Source organism: Salmo salar, chromosome ssa12 (assembly GCF_905237065.1).
Source record: "Salmo salar chromosome ssa12, Ssal_v3.1, whole genome shotgun sequence".
NCBI classification, from domain to species: Eukaryota; Metazoa; Chordata; class Actinopteri; order Salmoniformes; family Salmonidae; genus Salmo; species Salmo salar.
In genome coordinates, this window is record NC_059453.1 from 94,426,214 (window position 1) to 94,448,163 (window position 21,950).

Here is a 21,950-nt window from a genome sequence, read left to right on the forward strand (position 1 = left end):
ATCCTACAGTAATAGATCCTACAGTAACAGCAGATCCTACAGTAATAGATCCTACAGTAATAGATCCTACAGTAACAATAGATCCTACAGTAATAGATCCTACAGTAACAATAGATCCTACAGTAATAGATCCTACAGTTATAGATGCTACAGTAACAATAGATCCTACAGTAACATATCCTACAGTAACAATAGATCCTACAGTAACAGATCCTACAGTAACATATCCTACAGTAACAGCAGATCCTACAGTAACAGCAGAGCCTACAGTAACAGCAGATCCTACAGTAACAGCAGAGCCTACAGTAAAATATCCTACAGTTATAGATTCTACAGTAACAGCAGATCCTACAGTAACAGCAGATTCTACAGTAATAGATCCTACAGTTATAAATCCTACAGTAATAGATCCTACAGTAACAGCAGATCCTACAGTAATAGATCCTACAGTAATAGATCCTACAGTAACAATAGATCCTACAGTAATAGATCCTACAGTAACAATAGACCTACAGTAATAGATCCTACAGTTATAGATGCTACAGTAACAATAGATCCTACAGTAACATATCCTACAGTAACAATTTATCCTACAGTAACAGATCCTACAGTAACATATCCTACAGTAACAGCAGAGCCTACAGTAACAGCAGATCCTACAGTAACAGCAGAGCCTACAGTAACAGCAGAGCCTACAGTAATATATCCTACAGTAACAGCAGCTCCTACAGTAATATATTCTACAGTAACAGCAGATCCTACAGTAATATATCCTACAGTAATATATTCTACAGTAACAGCAGATCCTACAGTAATATATTCTACAGTAATATATTCTACAGTAACAGCAGATCCTACAGTAATATATTCTACAGTAATATATTCTACAGTAACAGCAGATCCTACAGTGATTGATTTGCCTGATATTAGTGAGACTTAAAGCACCTAATTGAAAGTGATGTAGATGTTGGTTTCATGTCCGATCTCCTCCTCTGTGCGTCCCGTTAGAATGACGTTGGAGGGAAGAGGAGTCTGACTAACCGTTGGAGTACGTTTCTCAAGGCCCGTCTGGTGTGTTCTGTACCAGGACCTGCTGGACTGGACACACAGTTTGACGAGCTAGGTATGTTTTTAATTATACATACTGCCCGGCTGAGTTGACGTTTAATGTACCAACAAATGAGTGCACTCTGTTTGGCTGCAAGGTTTCACTTTCTAATTTTGATTGCCAACATTTCAGTCGAATTACCAATGCCTACTTTTTTTTTCTCAATGATCTCTGTTTCAATGATCTCTGTTTCAATGATCTCTGTTTCAATGATCTCTGTTTCGACGATCTCCGTTTAGACAATCTCCGTTTCGATGATCTCCGTTTCGATGATCTCCGTTTCGACGATCTCCGTTTCGACGATCTCCGTTTCGACGATCTCCGTTTCGATGATCTCCGTTTCGATGATCTCCGTTTGGACGATCTCCGTTTGGACGATCTCCGTTTGGACGATCTCCATTTCGATGATCTCTGTTTCCCCACTGTGTGTGTGTGTTTCAGAGGATGTCTTCATGCTGGAGACCAAAGACTCCCAGAACCCCATCGTCTACGGAGTGTTCTCCACCTCCAGGTGGGTTTGGGTTTTTAAACCCAACAAAACACGTTCGAGATTATGATTCAAAATTACAGAGTATGGTCGAATAAGACAAATGTGTTAAATGATTCGATAACTGAATATTTGGTCTGACTAGAAAAGTACACTCAGAACCAGCCTTTTCATCTTCTCGGTGAGAAACACCCGAAAAGACAATAGAAAGTTTAGAGGATGTTAAAAGGATGTTTTCCTCTTCCTACACATGTACACTCCCACCACCGGTATGCGCACACTCCTTCCCAGTGCTGCAGTGACCCCCAGGGGTCAGGGGTTATACAGGGGTCAGGGTTGTAGAGGCTCGGCTGGTTGTGTTATTGTAACCCACTGGATCCATGTTAACACTCACTTCCCTTCTCCACACTCCTCTCTCAACTCTCTCTTCTCCACTCTCCTCTTTCTCTCTCTTCTCCACCCTCCTCTCTCCTCTCTCTCTTCTCCACCCTCCTCTCTCTCAACTCCCTCTCTTCTCCACCCTCCTCTCTCTCAACTCTTTCTCTCTTCTCCACCCTCCTCTCTCTCAACTCTTTCTCTCTTCTCCACCCTCCTCTCTCAACTCTCTCTCTCTTCTCCACCTCTCTCTCTCTCTTCTCCACCTCTCTCTCTCTTCTCCACTCTCCTCTTTCTCTCTCTTCTCCACCCTCCTCTCTCCTCTCCACCCTCCTCTCTCCTCTCTCTCTTCTCCACCCTCCTCTCTCTCAACTCTCTCTCTCTTCTCCACCCTCCTCTCTCTCAACTCCCTCTCTTCTCCACCCTCCTCTCTCTCAACTCCCTCTCTTCTCCACCCTCCTCTCTCTCAACTCTTTCTCTCTTCTCCACCGTCCTCTGTCAACTCACTCTCTCTTCTCCACCTCTCGCTCTCTCTCTCTACCCCCCCCCTTAGTTCTGTGTTCAGAGGGTCAGCAGTGTGTGTCTACTCCATGGCCTCTATCAGGGCAGCCTTCAACGGTCCGTTCGCCCATAAGGAAGGGCCCGACTACCGCTGGGTGGAGTACAAGGGGAGGATCCCATATCCACGACCTGGCACTGTGAGTTCTCAGTAGGGACTATCTGAGGCTTTGTTTAAAGAAGTGACGGACAGATGGATGGATGGATGGAAAGATAGATAGGGAAGCAGTGTCAAACAGACAGGAAGATAGACAGACAGACAGAAAGTCCTGTGTGGCTCAGTTGGTAGAGTATGGCGTTTGAAACAGCAGGATCATGGATTTGATTACCACTGGTGTCACCAAATATGTATGTACCTACTAATGTAAGTCGCTCTGAATAAAAATGTAAACAGCTTATGTACAGTATTTATTAAAAAGATAAACAGACAGATTGCTAGCCAGGCAGGCAGTCAGACAGACAGACAACATGTGTTGATTAAAATAAGCTAATAAAGCTGTTGGGATTTGATTTATTAGAATCTCCACACTGCTAGCCAGGCAGACAGGCAGGCAGACAGACAGGCAGACAGACAGACAGACAGACAGACAGACAGACAGACAGACAGACAGACAGACAGACAGACAGACAGACAGACAGACAGACAGACAGACAGACAGACAGACAGACAGACAGACATGATAGAGCTGTTGGAAGTTAACTGCTGGCAGGTTGTCTTAACACCTCAGCTATGAGTTCTCCTGGGAAATCTGTAACTTGTCAGCCAAAGACTTCAGGGGAATGTTTAATATGTTTTAGTGCTCTGTCTGAAGTGGCATGCTGAGCTGTTATTATAGACTCCCCCCCATGTTAGAGAACACTACAGGCAGGGGAGCGGCTCCTTGAATGTGCTAGATTACCACACACACACACACACACACACACACACACACACACACACACACACACACACACACACACACACACACTTCCTTGAATGTAGTTGATTATCACTAGGGTCAGGGATGTCAGTGTTTTGTGGTTACATGATTAAAACTGAAGTGAAACCCGCTTCACATCATCCTGTTGAGTTAAACCTCTGATTATAGTCACTGAACAGCTTCACATCGTCCTGTTGAGTTACTGAACAGCTTCACATCGTCCTGTTTAGTTAAACCCCTGATTATAGTCACTGAACAGCTTCACATCATCCTGTTTAGTTAAACCTCTGATTAGAGTCACTGAACAGCTTCACATCGTCCTGTTTAGTTAAACCTCTGATTAGAGTCACTGAACAGCCCACAGAGATATAGAGTAATAGCAGCCACATTTAAAAGGAAATAAACATAGTCCGATTGAGGTTCTTTTGTCATGTTTAAACACTTGCATTTAAATTAATTAGGCAAGTCAGTTAAGAACAAATTCTTATTTACAATGACGGCCTACCGGGAAACAGTGCCTTGTTCAGGGGAAGAACGACAGATTTTTATCTTGTCAACTCAGGGATTCGATCTAGCAACCTTTTGGTTACTGGCCCAACACGCTTACCACTCGGCTACCTGCTGCCCATACTTCCACAATGGTACTCATGCTTGTCATATCCAGCACTAAGGCCTACACTCTCTACATCAGTATAATGCTTTCAGTATGATAGGTGGGAAAATATATCATCTCTGATAACTTAAAGACCCAATGCTGTCAAAAACTAGATTCGTCTGTGTTTTATATACGTAGACTGAGTGATCAAAACATTAGGAACACGTTCCACAGTGATGCTGGGCCCACGTTGACTCCAATGCTTCCTACAGTTGTGTTGAGTTGGCTGGATGTCCTTTGTGCGGGGGACCATTCTTGATACACACGGGAAAAACCCAGCAGCGTTGCAGTTCTTGACACAAACCGGTGCGCCTGGCACCTACTACCATACCCTGTCCAAAGGCACTTAAATATTTTGTCTTGCCCATTCACCCTCTGAATGGCACACATATACAATCCATGTCTCAATTTGTCTCGAGCGTTAAAAATCCTTCTTTAACCTGTCTCCTCCCCTTCATCTACACCGATTGAAGTGGATTTGACAGGTGACATCAATAAGGGATCATAACTGATCACCTGGATTCACCTGGTCAGTCTATGTCATGGAAAGAACAGGTGTTTCTAATATGTTGTACACTCAGTGTATATTTCCACACTATGAGGTTGGAATAATACTGTGAAAATTAGATAAAGAGCTGTTGGAAAAGACTTCCTGAAATCTGTTGTCGTGGGAGGGAGTTTTGGCCTTCCCTGGTGACATCACCATGGGGTAAATTATACTGAACAAAAAATATAAAACGCAACATGTAAAGTGTTGGTCCCATGTTTCATGAGCTGAAATAAAAGATCCCAGAAATATTCCACCAGCACAAAAAGCTTAATTTTCTCAGATTTTGTGCACAAATTTGTTTCCATCCCTGTTAGTGAGCATTTCTCCTTTGCCAAAATAATCCATCCACCTGACAGGTGTGGCATATCAAGAAGCTGATTAAACAGCAGGATCATTACACAGGTGCACCTTGTGCTGGGGACAAAAAAAGCCACTCTAAAATGTGCAGTATTGTCACACAACACAATGACATGGATGTCTCAAGTTTTGAGAGAGCGTGCACTTGGCACGCTGACTGCGGGAATGTTCCACATTTTTTACATTTTTTTTTTACATTTTAGTCATTTAGCAGACGCTCTTATCCAGAGCGACTTACAAATTGGTGCATTCACCTATAATATCCAGTGGAACAACCACTTTACAATAGTGCATCTAAATCTTTTAAGGGGGGGGTTAGAAGGATTAGAGAGCTGTTGACAGAGAACTGAATGTTAATTTCTCTACCATAAGCCGCCTCCAACGTCGTTTTAGAGAATTTGACAGTACATCCAACCGGCCTCACATCCACAAACCACGTGTAACCACGCCAGCCCAGGACCTCCACATCCGGCTTCTTCACCTGCGGGATCGTCTGAGACCAGCCACCCAGGCAGATGATGAAACTGAGGAGTATTTCTGTTTGAAATAAAACCCTTTTGTGGGGAAAAACTCATTTTGATTGCCTGGCCCTGGCTCCCCAGTGGGTGGGCCTATGCCCTCCCATGGCTGCGCCCCTGCCCAGTCATGTGATAGCCATAGATTAGGGCCTAATGAATTCATTTAAATTGACTGGTTTCCTTATATGAACTGTAACTCAGTAAAATCGTTGAAACTATTGCATGTTGTGTTTTATATTTTTGTTTAGTATAGTTAATAGACCAATAAGAAAGAGAGTTCCAAACCTCTCTGCCAATAACAGTAAATATTCAGTTTTCCTCTCCTCACTCAAACCACTCCCAGACAGTCCTAGATAAATTCATGTTTGAGAAATTGCTCTTTGCTCAGCAGTTTTTTCTTTGTTTTCAATTAAAATGGTCAAAAAGAATCACAGTAAGGTACTTAAATTGTTACCCGGAAATGATTTTGAGATAAAAATGGCTGCATTGGACCTTTTAAGAGTAGCTAAATTGCCTACAACTGATGACGAAAGCCCATCCCACAATGCACCTCGGATTCAGTCTTTTTACGATTATTACATGTCACACTGTCACAATGTTACCAAATTAAAATCTTGATATCAACTTGGCCAGATTGTACGATTTGTTTCAGGTTCCCGTCAACTGCAGCGGGGTATTTGATCTGCCTCCCTCTATGCTTTATGCGCAAATTAATTGAGTTCGGAAAATCTGAAAGTGTGTATCTTAGAAATAGTTTTCACATACAAACTTTATATGTCCTAACTCAGAATGTAAATAGCCTTACGTAAAAAATAACATGGTCTCTGTGGTAGAACGTGTATTTTGATAGGCGATTTTTTTTTTGGTATTTTTCAGAGTCCCATCAGGAAGCCTGATTTCAGATGTGAATATGTAAACAAGAGTATTTGGGAAATCGTTCTTCTTGGCACATTATGTAAACGTTTAAATATAACTATTGTATGAATCTGACTATTAACAATAATCCTATTATTGTGCGCATACTTCGTTCCGGTGTTGTGCCGAAAATCTTCCCCCTGACAGATTTCTGCCTTTCACTCCGTTGTCAGTTTAACCTACACTTCACTGATCTTAGAAGCAGAAAGCATTTTTGTCTGCAGTTTTCGGTTTGGCTATTTGTTTCAAGTGTATGTGGCGGTTCTAGTTTGTATAGCGCCCTGGGCGAACCCCCCTTCATCGCCCGCCCCAGGCAAGATGCCGCCTTGGGCGGCTGCTCATGTCGCCCCTACCTCTATGTTTAATATAACACACATACATTAATTTCGGTTGCCTATCCTGACGTGAAGTTTGTTTTATAGAAAGTATTTGACACTGATGTGTGCCGCAGAAAGTATTTGACTCTAGCCACAAAATTAAGGAAATTAGAAGGGGGGTATAATTCTGGCAGGGGGAGATTTCCGGCACCGGCCGTGTTCCTATTGGTCAGGTCGCCGGGATCTGCTGGTAAAACCAGCCACTCTATATGATAAAGGCTCAACATGTCTGACAATGCTTGAACTTTACCGGCGCCTACTACAGCACGTAGTGGTTCTTCATTGAAAGATCTAAATCCTGTCACACTGAACGAGCCAAGATGTCCGACAATGGACATTTTGTCCAGGACGGCAAAATGGTGGCATAAAGTGGCTAAAATCGTTGTTCACTTCTGTTACTGCCCCTGCCTTACATGCCTGTCATGTACAGTCGTTGCCAAAAGTTTTGAGAATGACACAAATATTAATTTTCACAAAGTCTGCTGCCTCAGTTTGTATGATGGAATTTGCATATACTCCAGAATGTTATGAACAGTGATCAGATGAATTGCAATTAATTGCAAAGTCCCTCTTTGCCATGCAAATTTAATTGAATCCCCCAAAAAACATTTCCACTACATTTCAGCCCTGCCACAAAAGGACCAGCTGACATCATGTCAGTGATTTTCTCGTTAACACAGGTGTAAGTGTTGACGAGGACAAGGCTGGAGATCACTCTGTCATGCTGATTGAGTTCGAATAACAGACTGGAAGCTTCAAAAGGAGGGTGGTGCTTGGAATCATTGTTCTTCCTCTGTCAATCATGGTTACCTGCAAGGAAACACGTGCCGTCATCATTGCTTTGCACAAAAAGGGCTTCACAGGCAAGGATATTGCTGCCAGTGAGATTGCACCTAAATCAACCATTTATCGGATCATCAAGCACTTCAAGGAGAGCGGTTCAATGATGTGAAGAATACTTCAGGGCGCCCAAGAAAGTCCAGCAAGCGCCAGGACCGTCTCCTAAAGTTGATTCAACTGCGGGATCAGGGCACCACCAGTACAGAGCTTGCTCAGGAATGGAAGCAGGCAGGTGCATCTGCACGCACAGTGAGGCGAAGACCTTTGGAGGATTGTCTGGTGTCAAGAAGGGCAGCAAAGAAGCCACTTCTCTCTAGGAAAAACATCAGGGACAGACTGATATTCTGAAAAAGGTACAGGGATTGGACTGCTGAGGACTGGGGTAAAGTCATTTTCTCTGATGAATCCCCTTTCCGATTGTTTGGGGAATCCGGAAAAAAGCTTATCCGGAGAAGACAAGGTGAGCGCTACCATCAGTCCTGTGTCATGCCATCAGTAAAGCATCCTGAGACCATTCATGTGTGGGGTTGCTTCTCAGCCAAGGGAGTGGGCTCACTCACAATTTTGCCTAAGAACACAGCCATGAATAAAGAATGGTACCAACACATCCTCTGTGAGCAACTTCTCCCAACCATCCAGGAACAGTTTGATGACGAACATTGCCTTTTCCAGCATGATGGAGCACCTTGCCATAAGGCAGAAGTGATAACTAAGTGGCTCGGGGAACAAAACATTGATATTTTGGGTCCATGGTCAGGAAACTCCCCAGACCTTAATCCCATTGAAAACTTGTGGTCAATCCTCAAGAGGCGGGTGGACAAACAAAAACCCACAAATTCTGACTAACCCCAAGCATTGATTATGCAAGAATGGGCTGCCATCAGTCTGGATGAGGCCCAGAAGTTAATTGACAGCATGCCAGGGCGGATTGCAGAGGTCTTGAAAAAGAAGGGTCAACACTGTAAATATTGACTCTTTGCATCAACTTCATGTAATTGTCAATAAAAGCCTTTGACACTTATGAAATGCTTGTAATTATACTTCAGTATTCCATAGTACCATCTGACAAAAATATCTAATGACACTGAAGCAGCAGACTTTGTGAAAATTAATATTTGTGTCATTCTCAATACTTTTGGCCACGACTGTAGTTTTGATCAAACGTTCAATAACAGCAACAGACATTTAGCGTCACGCTTGCATAGTTAAAGCGGCAATCAGCAATTGAAACAATAACAAAGCCTCTTTCCTGGGACAAAGCTGAGGGACGGGGCTGGAGAAATGTAACCACTATCAAATTCGTAGACAGAGCTTTTGATCATGGACTGATCATAAAATAAACATTTTAATTTAAAGGGATACTTCGGGATTTTGGCAATGAAGCCATTTATCTTCTTCCCCAGAGTCAGATGAACTCAAGGATCCAATTTGTATGTCTCTGCATCCACTATGAAGAAAGTTAGAGGTAATTTTGCGAACCAATGCTAATGTTTGTCTATGGAGATTGCACGGCCGTGTGCTCGAGTTCTATACACCTGTCAGCAACGGGTGAAGCTGAAATAGCCGAATCCACTAATTTGAAGGGGTGTCCACATATTTTTGTATATATAGTGTATCATTAATTACAAAGTAAATTTTTTTTTTTTTTAAATGGATGTAGAAACTGCAATTTGCCCCCTTTTTTAATAAATTATATCACATGGTCTAAATAAAATAACAACTTGATGTGTTCGGTATGACCTCTCCCCAGTGTCCCAGCGTGACCTACGACCCCCTCCACAAGTCTACGCGTGACTTCCCTGATGACTTAGTGAGTTTCATGAGGGGTCATCATCTGATGTGGGAACCCGTCCTGCCCGTCACCCGCCGCCCGGTCTTTACCCTTGTCAACGTATCCTACACCCTACGAAGGTTGGTGGTGGATCGGGTGGATGCTGCGGATGGACGCTATGATGTACTACACCTGGGCACAGGTAAGAGAGTAATACTTCTACTATATAGTATGCAGCTATCAGTAAAATAGTAATAATTATAGTGTATACAGCTATCAGTAAGGGAGTGGGTCAATGTGCAGTGTGGTAGTGGATGCAGAGGATGGACAGTATAATGTCCTCTATCTAGGACCAGATACCATTACAGTATAATGTCCTCTATCTAGGACCACATACCATTACAGTATAATGTCCTCTATCTAGGACCAGATACCATTACAGTATAATGTCCTCTATCTAGGACCAGATACCATTACAGTATAATGTCCTCTATCTAGGACCAGATACCAGATACCATTACAGTATAATGTCCTCTATCTAGGACCAGATACCATTACAGTATAATGTCCTCTATCTAGGACCAGATACCATTACAGTATAATGTCCTCTATCTAGGACCAGATACCATTACAGTATAATGTCCTCTATCTAGGACCAGATACCATTACAGTATAATGTCCTCTATCTAGGACCACATACCAGATACCATTACAGTATAATGTCCTCTATCTAGGACCAGATACCATTACAGTATAATGTCCTCTATCTAGGACCACATACCAGATACCATTACAGTATAATGTCCTCTATCTAGGACCACATACCATTACAGTATAATGTCCTCTATCTAGGACCAGATACCATTACAGTATAATGTCCTCTATCTAGGACCAGATACCAGATACCATTACAGTATAATGTCCTCTATCTAGGACCACATACCATTACAGTATAATGTCCTCTATCTAGGACCAGATACCATTACAGTATAATGTCCTCTATCTAGGACCAGATACCATTACAGTATAATGTCCTCTATCTAGGACCAGATACCATTACAGTATAATGTCCTCTATCTAGGACCAGATACCAGATACCATAACAGTATAATGTCCTCTATCTGGGAACACATACCATTACAGTATAATGTCCTCTATCTAGGACCAGATACCAGATACCATTACAGTATAATGTCCTCTATCTAGGACCACATACCATTACAGTATAATGTCCTCTATCTAGGACCAGATACCATTACAGTATAATGTCCTCTATCTAGGACCACATACCATTACAGTATAATGTCCTCTATCTGGGACCACATACCAGATACCATTACAGTATAATGTCCTCTATCTAGGACCACATACCATTACAGTATAATGTCCTCTATCTAGGACCACATACCATTACAGTATAATGTCCTCTATCTAGGACCACCTACCACCGTGTAAGAGAATGTCTTGTGGAGTTGTTCATGGGTTGCCTTGATACCTAACAACACAACTTCCCTACAAGAGAGACTCAGACTCTTCAGGCTACATTCTACCGCAGTTACTAGGTAACCCTGGATCAACCAGAGCCACTGGTAATAAAGAGTAAGAGGAATCTCATGAGAAACCTATTAAACAGCCCATACTGTATAATAGTTGGATGAATCTAATGAGAAACCTATTAAACAGCCCATACTGTATCAGTAGGAGAAATCTAGTAAGGATTTATAGAAGCACCCTGAGGGGCACGAGTAGCTGTTATACTGTCTCACTGACATACACACACACACACACACACACACACACACACACACACACACACACACACACACACACACACACACACACACACACACACACACACACACACACACTGTCTGTCTGTCTGTCTGTCTGTCTGTCTGTCTGTCTGTCTGTCTGTCTGTCTGTCTGTCTGTCTGTCTGTCTGTCTGTCTGTCTGTCTGTCTGTCTGTCTGTCTGTCTGTCTGTCTGTCTGTCTGTCTACAGCTGAAGTCTGAAGTTTACATACACTTAGGTTGGAGTCATTAAAACTCGTTTTTCAACCACTCCACAAATTTCTTGTTAACAAACTATAGTTTTGGCAAGTCGGTTAGGACATCTACTTTGTGCATGACACAAGTCATTTTTCCAACAATTGATTACAGACAGATTATTTCACTTATAATTCACTGTATCACAATTCTAGTGGGTCAGAAGTTTACATACACTAAGTTGACTGTGCCTTTAAACAGCTTGGAAAATTCCAGAAAATGATGTCATGGCTTTAGAAGCTTCTGATAGGCTAATTGACATCATTTGAGTCAATTTGAGGTGTACCTGTAGATGTATTTCAAGGCCTACCTTCAAACTCAGTGCCTCTTTACTTGACATCATGTGATAGAGTGAATTATAAGTGAAATAATCTGTCTGTAAACAATTGCTGGGAAAATGACTTGTGTCCTCAGCATAGAGTAGAGAGAAATGTGTTTGCCGAGGGGTGTCTGTCTTAAAGTGATTCACTTAAAAAGGGTAGAGTTCAAGGGGCAAGCGCACTCACACACACAAACGCAAACATGGACGAGAACGCATATGCACAAACACTCACCACAAACACGCACGCTCGCTCGCTCACACACACACACACACACACACACACACACACACACACACACACACACACACACACACACACACACACACACACACACACACAAACACAAACATGGATGAGAACGCGTATGCACAAACACTCACCACAAACACGCACGCACACTCGCTCGCACAGTACACACACACACACACACACACACACACACACACACACACACACACACACACACACACACACACACACACACACACACACACACACACACAAATGACTGGAAGGGTTGGCTCTTGTCAGGATGGTCCCAGACCCTGGGAATGACCTAGAATCTAAGGTTACCCTCTGAGGTTATATATTCTAACTCATAAATAAATCACACACTACCCACACTATCCCTGTCAATGAGATTAGGTTTGGGTTAACATGCGTAACTTATCTAGTTCAACTTGAAGAAACACACACACACACACACACACACACACACACACACACACACACACACACACACACACACACACACGCACGCATGCAAAAGCGGGGACTGTGAAGCATCGCAAACATAGGCACAGACACATGAATACAAACACACTATAACATACACACTATAACACACACACGTACACATGGATGTTGTTTTGTAGATATATGGTAGTAGAGTCGTGGCCTGAGGAAACACACTTAATGTGCTGTAAAATCCGTTGTGAAATGTATTGTAATGTTTTAAATATTGTATAAACTTCCTTAATAATTTTATTGGACAACAGGAAGAGTATTTGCTGCCTTGGCAGGAACCAAATACAAATACAAAGATAGTATGTAACAATGACACCACAGCATCAATCGATCAATGCATGAAGCGCACAGCCAGGAGTGGTGGTTGGTTGGTGTGACCTTGGGACTTTTAACTCACCGTTTCCATGAAGATCACCAGCTGTATATTAGAGACATTAACTGCAATCGATTGTTATTACCTATATCACTTGGTAACTCTCTCCATTCCCCCCCCCCTCTCTCTCTCTATTTCTCCCTGCTCATTAGATGATGGCCAGGTGCTGAAAGTGGTGTCAATTCCTAAAGAGAACAGGGAGCCTGAGGAGATCATTCTGGAGCAGCTGACTGTGTTTCAGGTGAGCGGATCTACTTCAGCTTCACCATTACGTCTTCTCTTAAAGTGTCCTACTACCAAGTCAGAGTTTTAGCTTCAGGAGCAATTAGGAACTTCATCTGAATGGGACCCAGTGTAGAAACGTTTACACCCAACGGCCTATATACTTCACTGATCTGAAAATTGGACCAGGTCTCTCTTGGAAAAGAGATGTTATCTCAATGAGAAAAACCTGTATAAATAAAGGTAGCACCATCTTGATACCATCTCTGATAGGCTAAGTGGGAATATCTGCCATGTTAAGGCCTAGATTTAATCAGATGAAGTGTAAACCGGCGATAGCCGACGCCCACACACAGTAGCTGATGTTGTGGCGGTGTCAGCAGTGTATCTGGCGGTGTCAGCGGTGTATCTGGCGGTGTCAGCGGTGTATCTGGCGGTGTCAGCGGTGTATCTGGCGGTGTATCTGGTGGTATCAGCGGTGTATCTGGCGGTGTCAGTGGTGTATCTAGCGGTGTATCTGGTGGTATCAGCGGTGTCAGTGGTGTATCTAGCGGTGTATCTGGCGGTGTCAGTGGTGTATCTAGCGGTGTATCTGGCGGTGTCAGTGGTGTATCTAGCGGTGTATCTGGCGGTGTCAGCGGTGTATCTGGCGGTGTCAGCAGGATCTGGCGGTGTCAGCAGGATCTGTCAGCGGTGTATCTGGCGGTGTTAGCGGTGTATCTGGCGGTGTCAGCAGTGTATCTGGCGGTGTCAGCAGTGTATCTGGCGGTGTCAGCGGTGTATCTGGCGTTGTCAGCGGTGTATCTGGCGGTGTCAGCAGGATCTGTCAGCGGTGTATCTGGCGGTGTTGGCGGTGTATCTGGCGGTGTCGGCGGTGTATCTGGCGGTGTCGGCGGTGTATCTGGCGGTATCAGCTGGGTATCTGGCGGTGTCAGCAGGATCTGTCAGCGGTGTATCTGGCGGTGTCAGCGGTGTATCTGGCGGTGTCAGCGGTGTATCTGGCGGTGTCACCGGTGTATCTGGCGGTGTCAGCACGATGTGTCAGCAGTGTATCTGGCGGTGTCAGCGGTGTATCTGGCGGTGTCAGCGGTGTATCTGGCGGTGTCAGCGGTGTATCTGGCGGTATCAGCGGGGTATCTGGCGGTGTCAGCGGTGTATCTGGCGGTGTCAGTGGTGTATCTGGCGGTGTCAGCGGTGTATTTGCATTGGAGCTGTCAAATCGGGTGAGCAGCTGCTCTTGTGATCATTGTCGAATGAAACCACACCCGTCCTGCTCGCGTTAGAAGTTTAGAACGAGAAAGTGGGCTAAGGCGTAGGGTCTAGGGTCTCTATGGAATTCATTCAGCCTGAATAGTATGACTTTTCTCAAGGACCATCTGTTGACCTGTCTGTCTGCCATACCATCTGTTGACCTGTCTGTCTGCCATACCATCTGTTGACCTGTCTGTCTGCCATACCATCTGTTGACCTGTCTGTCTGCCATACCATCTGTTGACCTGTCTGTCTGCCATACCATCTGTTGACCTGTCTGTCTGCCATACCATCTGTTGACCTACCTGTCTGCCATACCATCTGTTGACCTGTCTGTCTGCCATGTAATGTGAGCTAGGTGTTTCTGACATCAGCACTGGCTGTTGTTTCCATTGGGGCAATCACATACTTTACCTAACCAACTAACCAACTACTTAACTACACTGTAATTAACTAACTAACCCCCTAAGAGGAAAAACAGATACAGATGCTTCCCACATAAACAGACAGACTAAGGGAAGAGGAGAAGAGAGGGGAGGGGAGGAGATAGGGAAGAGCGAGGAGAAGAGCGAGGAGAAGAGCGAGGAGAAGAGAGGGGGAAGAGGAGAAGAGAAGAGGGAGGGAAGAGGAGAAGAGAAGAGAGAGGGAAGAGCGAGGAGAAGAGCGAGGAGAAGAGCGAGGAGAAGAGCGAGGAGAAGAGCGAGGAGAAGGGCGAGGAGAAGAGAGAGGAGAAGAGAGAGGAGAAGAGAGGGGGAAGAGGAGAAGAGAAGAGGGAGGGAAGAGGAGAAGAGAGAGGGAAGAGAGAGGAGAAGAGCGAGGAGAAGAGCGAGGAGAAGAGCGAGGAGAAGGGCGAGGAGAAGGGCGAGGAGAAGAGCGAGGAGAAGAGAGAGGGAAGAGGAGAAGAGAAGAGGGAGGGAAGAGGGAGGGAAGAGGAGAAGAGAAGAGAGAGGGAAGAGAGAGGGAAGAGAGAGGAGAAGAGAGTGTGGAACAACACAATACAACACAATCACATCTACACAGAAATACAACAACATAGAATAGTACTTTATTGTTCATCTGTCACAACACACACGTGTCTTTCATTGTCTACAGGACAAGAGGGCTGTGTCTTTTTATTTATTTGGGAATCCAAACCGGAGCTAACCTTGTTTTCAACAACCCTCTCTAATCCACCAGATGAATGTCAGAGCAGAACTCCGACTAGAGAAAAACCTTTATTGGATGTACAGTATTATTCATTTGTCTAGTTAAATAAAGGTTCAATTAATTAAATAAAATTAACACTTTTCATCTAAAACAATTCCTATGTTTATTTACAATCCCTTTCTCTAAACGGATTACTCATTAACCTAGCTCTTATCAATAGCTCTAATCGAGTTGTAAATTACAGTGCATGGAGAATGTTGTTATTGCTATCAGAAAAAATAAAGTAGATGCTTCTTCCACTTGGAACCTGCAGGTTATATCGACCTTATTCCCTTTCCCTTATTCACGGTTTCCTCGCGCATAAAGGTGGTTGAATTATGAGGGAATTACGTCAAATCTATTGACACGCCTCCACCACACCTTCATTAATACAGTGTATCTGTAGACACGCCTCCTCCACCACACCTTCATTAATACAGTGTATCTGTAGACACTCCTACTCCACACCTTCATTAATATGGTGTATCTGTAGACACGCCTCCTCCACACCTTCATTAATACAGTGTATCTGTAGACACGCCTCCACCACACCTTCATTAATACAGTGTATCTGTAGACACGCCTCCTCCACACCTTCATTAATACAGTGTATCTGTAGACACGCCTCCTCCACCACACCTTCATTAATACAGTGTATCTGTAGACACGCCTCCTCCACACCTTCATTAATATGGTGTATCTGTAGACACGCCTCCTCCACACCTTCATTAATACAGTGTATCAGTAGACACGCCTCCTCCACACCTTCATTAATACAGTGTATCTGTAGACACGCCTCCTCCACCACACCTTCATTAATACAGTGTATCTGTAGACACGCCTCCTCCACACCTTCATTAATATGGTGTATCTATAGACACACCTCCTCCACACCTTCATTAATACAGTGTATCTGTAGACACGCCTCCTCCACACCTTCATTAATATGGTGTATCTGTAGACACACCTCCTCCACACCTTCATTAATACAGTGTATCTGTAGACACGCCTCCTCCACCACACCTTCATTAATACAGTGTATCAGTAGACACGCCTCCTCCACACCTTCATTAATACAGTGTATCAGTAGACACGCCTCCTCCACACCTTCATTAATACAGTGTATCTGTAGACACACCTCCTCCACACCTTCATTAATACAGTGTATCAGTAGACACGCCTCCTCCACCACACCTTCATTAATACAGTGTATCTGTAGACACGCCTCCTCCACCACACCTTCATTAATACAGTGTATCTGTAGACACGCCTCCTCCACACCTTCATTAATATGGTGTATCTATAGACACGCCTCCAACACACCTTCCTTTCTCCACCCCGGAGGATTAGCTGGTGAATAGCATGCTATTCTCATGCTTAAATTCGATGTCTGGGGGGGTTGACTTGTATATGACCCTTGATATGCCCCTGGCAGGCCTTGGGTACAGGTTTACCATACAGCTCACAGACGCAAGCGTAGTAATGAGATCAGTGTGTGTGTGTGTGTGTGTGTGTGTGTGTGTGTGTGTGTGTGTGTGTGTGTGTGTGTGTGTGTGTGTGTGTGTGTGTGTGTGTGTGTGTGTGTGTGTGTGTGTGTGGGCATACGTTTGTGTGTGTCTGAGTGGCCTGGGCCTGGTAGAGAGTTAGTGTGGAATGTGACGAGACAAATGGTAGCAAGGTAATCGTCCGTGTCACTTGGACTGTCATGGGCCATTGGTAGTGGTGATAATGGTGGTAGTTGTGGTAATGGTGGTAGCAGTGGTAATGGTGGTAGCAGTGGTAATGGTGGTAGTGGTGATAATGGTGGTAATGGTGGTAGTGGTGGTAATGGTGGTAATGGTGGTAGTTGTGGTGGTAATATTTTTCATTATCTCATACACACAAACACGCGCGCACACACACATTCACACCACTCCCCTGTATCTTTTGTAATACTAATAACCCATCTGATCCTGTGTTCTGATCCTACAGAATCACGCCCCTATCCTTAGCATGGAGCTGTCTACCAAACGGGTAAGTGTGCAGTGCTGTATTTGTGTGTGTGCGTGGTCATCCTCAGTTAACAGTTAACAGTGGCAGTAAAATACCATTCCAGTAATGATTCAAATAGATCAGGGTTCCCCAACTGGTAGCCCACGGGTAGTTTTATTTGGCACCCCAAGATGTCTGAGCAATTAAAAATAAAATGTTTAGTTCCTTGTTGGACATAAAAGACTATAAAAACACCAGGAAATCAGCTCCAAGTGATTTTAAATTTTGGAAATGTATTCCAAAGTACATAATAGAAAGATGTGATCGTTTACAAATGTAAGTAAGGTTTGAAATGATTATGTTTTAGTCATATATTATATCTGTTTGGGCTTCTTGCGGTCAATTTGCAGTCTGTAAATTATTTTAAATTATGTCGTCCCCCCCGACCATCCCCTCAACAAAAATATACTTCCACTGCTGAATCTAGTTGATGATTCCTGCTATAGAGCATCAGCACTGTTTACACATAGTTTCTCCAGCAGTAGCCTAGTCACAGAGAAGTTTGTGATAACAGGTGTAGCCACGTTGGGTATAGGCCTTGAAAATCCCACAATCCAGATTCTATGTGTAAATATTTTCCTGCATACCAGCGCTTTACAGTAATCTCAAGCACCTAATATGAATGAGAGACTAACTTTACGAAGTGTAACGTGTCCGCTGAGAATCGGGAAGCAAGTACAGGGAGTGGATTTAATAAATAAATGAACACTGGAACAGAGTCAATGACGCCTGAGGAAAGAACCAACGGGGAGTGACATATATATAGGGAAGGTAATCGGGCGGGTGATGGAGTCCAGGTGAGTCTGATGCGCGTAACGATGGTAACAGGTGTGCGTAATAATGAGCAGCCTGACGACCTCGAACGCCGGAGAGGAAGTCTACGTGACACATTGACAGTTGTAGAAGCACTGTAGGCTACTATGTCAATTAAAGTCCTCCGTCATCAATTAAATTCAATATAATTAAATGACATTAATTAAAAGTTACTTTAAATTGAAATGAAATCATCTTCCCTGCCCTGTATGTGTGTCTACAGCAACAGCTGTATGTGAGCAGCGATGAGGGAGTGGCCCAGTTACCCCTGCAGAGGTGTGAGCTGTACGGTAGAGTCTGTGCTGACTGCTGTCTGGCCAGAGACCCTTACTGTGTCTGGGACGGAAACTCATGCAACCGATACTTCCCCAGCAACAAGAGGTAACTACTCTACTTAGGTTAAGAGCCCGGAACAACAATTCTGATCTCCACATCAAATCATTGTGGTGTATCAATAGTAGTAACCAATAACATCAAGCATTAAAAAATGTTTTATACAATGTATTTATTGCCATTTTTTTTTTTTTACATTTTACATTCATCAGCAAAAGATGACAATCATACACTGATAATTAACAGATAATTGTGTAGTACTGTAACCTAACAGATACACCATCATACACTGCTCAAAAAAATAAAGGGAACACTTAAACAACACAATGTAACTCCAAGTCAATCACACTTCTGTGAAATCAAACTGTCCACTTAGGAAGCAACACTGATTGACAATAAATTTCACATGCTGTTGTGCAAATGGAATAGACAACAGGTGGAAATTATAGGCAATTAGCAAGACACCCCCAATAAAGGAGTGGTTCTGCAGGTGGTGACCACAGACCACTTCTCAGTTCCTATGCTTCCTGGCTGATGTTTTGGTCACTTTTGAATGCTGGCGGTGCTTTCACTCTAGTGGTAGCATGAGACAGAGTCTACAACCCACACAAGTGGCTCAGGTAGTGCAGCTCATCCAGGATGGCACATCAATGCCATCTGTGGCAAGAAGGTTTGCTGTGTCTGTCAGCGTAGTGTCCAGAGCATGGAGGCGCTACCAGGAGACAGGCCAGTACATCAGGAGACGTGGAGGAGGCCGTAGGAGGGCAACAACCCAGCAGCAGGACCGCTACCTCCGCCTTTGTGCAAGGAGGAGCAGGAGGAGCACTGCCAGAGCCCTGCAAAATGACCTCCAGCAGGCCACAAATGTGCATGTGTCTGCTCAAACGGTCAGAATCAGACTCCATGAGGGTGGTATGAGGGCCCGACGTCCACAGGTGGGGGTTGTGCTTACAGCCCAACACCGTGCAGGACGTTTGGCATTTGCCAGAGAACACCAAGATTGGCAAATTCGCCACTGGCGCCCTGTGCTCTTCACAGATGAAAGCAGGTTCACACAGCACATGTGACAGACGTGACAGAGTCTGGAGACGCCGTGGAGAACATTCTGCTGCCTGCAACATCCTCCAGCATGACCGGTTTGGCGGTGGGTCAGTCATGGTGTGGGGTGGCATTACTTTGGGGGGCCGCACAGCCCTCCATGTGTTCGCCAGAGGTAGCCTGACTGCCATTAGGTACCGAGATGAGATCCTCAGACCCCTTGTGAGACCATATGCTGGTGCAGTTGGCCCTGGGTTCCTCCTAATGCAAGACAATGCTAGACCTCATGTGGCTGGAGTGTGTCAGCAGTTCCTGCAAGAGGAAGGCATTGATGCTATGGACTGGCCCGCCCATTCCCCAGACCTGAATCCAATTGAGCACATCTGGGACATCATGTCTCGCTCCATCCACCAATGCCACGTTGCACCACAGACTGTCCAGGAGTTGGCGGATGCTTTAGTCCAGGTCTGGGAGGAGATCCCTCAGGAGACCATCCGCCACCTCATCAGGAGCATGCCCAGGCGTTGTAGGGAGGTCATACAGGCACGTGGAGGCCACACACACTACTGAGCCTCATTTTGACTTGTTATAAGGACATTACATCAAAGTTGGATCAGCCTGTAGTGTGGTTTTCCACTTTAATTTTGAGTGTGACTCCAAATCCAGACCTCCATGGGTTGATAAATTGGATTTCCATTGATTATTTTTGTGTGATTTTGTTGTCAGCATATTCAACTATGTAAAGAAACAAGTATTTAATAAGATTATTTCATTCATTCAGATCTAGGATGTGTTATTTTAGTGTTCCCTTTATTTTTTTGAGCAGTGTATAATGCTTCAAACTACTTTTAAATGACTGCCTTACTATCTCTGTAGACAATTAAAGACACGTGTGTGTGTGTGTGTTGTGACAGATGAACAATAAAGTACTATTCTATGTTGTTGTATTTCTATGTAGATGTGATTGTGTTGTATTGTGTTGCTCTTTGTTTGTGAACCCGGAAAGAAGAACTGTTGCTATAGTAACAGCTAACGGTTACCCAACAACCAAATAAACAAACAAACATTCTGCCAAGGTTCAAAGCTATCCAGAGTTATGACGTGGTTATGACATGGTTATGACATGGTTATGACATCCAGGCTGTCTGCTATTTTAACTCCTCAGGCGAGCTCGACGCCAGGATGGGAAACATGGGGATGCAATGAGCCAGTGTCACAATGCAGAAGATGGTAATTAGTGTGCATGTGTGTGTGTGTTTGTGTGTGCGTCTACTAAATGTTTATGTCTGTATATGATACTCTATGTTTCTGGTTGCAGCTCGCACCAGCCAGTCTCAGCTCAGTAGGTAACTTAACTCATATTACTGCGTCCTTTTAATGTATTCGTTTGCGCTAAGTTACAGGGCCAGCCTGCCTTAGTTCACTAGGCTCCTAGGACCATGTCTGATGTACTGTAACTTAGCTCATATGATTCGTTCACTTCTTTCTCCATGTTAGATTAGAATATATTAGTTTACAGTACGTTGCAGCACCAGTCAGCTTTCCTCCAGTTCAGTATTACCATGATGTAAGTCGTCTCGTGGTACGGTACCAGACCAGCTGTAATGTCTGGAGATTAGATGTGACTGCTCATAGGTTCATGTATTAGTTGACTCTCTGTAGCAGAGACAGCTTCGGTATGACCCAATGCTATGATCGTGTCCGAAAGCTTAGCTGGTGATGAACCGTTAGTTCGCCCTCTAGTGGACCTACTGTACAGCTCTACAGAGGTACAAGTTGCCCTCTGAGGCACAGATCTAGTGTCAATTTACCCTCCTCAAATCCTAACCTAATCCTTTGAAGGAGGATCACAAAACGGATCTCTGAATCAGATCATGTGTCCCCCCCCCAGAACTCTGAATCAGATCGTGTGTCCCCCCCCCAGATCTCTGAATCAGATCGTGTGTCCCCCCAGATCTCTGAATCAGATTGTGTGTCCCCCAGAACTCTGAATCAGATCGTGTGTGTCCCAGAACTCTGAATCAGATCGTGTCCCCCCCCAGAACTCTGAATCAGATCGTGTCCCCCCCCCAGAACTCTGAATCAGATCGTGTGTGTCCCCCAGTATGCGCACATTCTGCCATGAAAGGCTATTATGAATGCAGTGACATAACATTTA

General features: G+C 44.1%; 1 protein-coding gene across 1 annotated transcript in view; it reads left to right on the plus strand.

Annotated features, from left to right (window-relative positions):
• LOC106566214 (semaphorin-3D) overlaps nucleotides 1-21,950 on the plus strand; it is a 132,750-nt gene that overhangs the window by 108,049 nt on the left and 2,751 nt on the right. Inside the window, exons 9-16 of the mRNA XM_014134089.2 lie at nucleotides 1,009-1,123; nucleotides 1,550-1,619; nucleotides 2,524-2,668; nucleotides 9,411-9,633; nucleotides 13,072-13,160; nucleotides 17,549-17,590; nucleotides 18,645-18,802; nucleotides 20,958-21,022. Of these exons, the coding sequence (XP_013989564.1) occupies nucleotides 1,009-1,123; nucleotides 1,550-1,619; nucleotides 2,524-2,668; nucleotides 9,411-9,633; nucleotides 13,072-13,160; nucleotides 17,549-17,590; nucleotides 18,645-18,802; nucleotides 20,958-21,022 (907 nt within the window). The remainder of the gene's footprint in view (nucleotides 1-1,008; nucleotides 1,124-1,549; nucleotides 1,620-2,523; nucleotides 2,669-9,410; nucleotides 9,634-13,071; nucleotides 13,161-17,548; nucleotides 17,591-18,644; nucleotides 18,803-20,957; nucleotides 21,023-21,950) is intronic.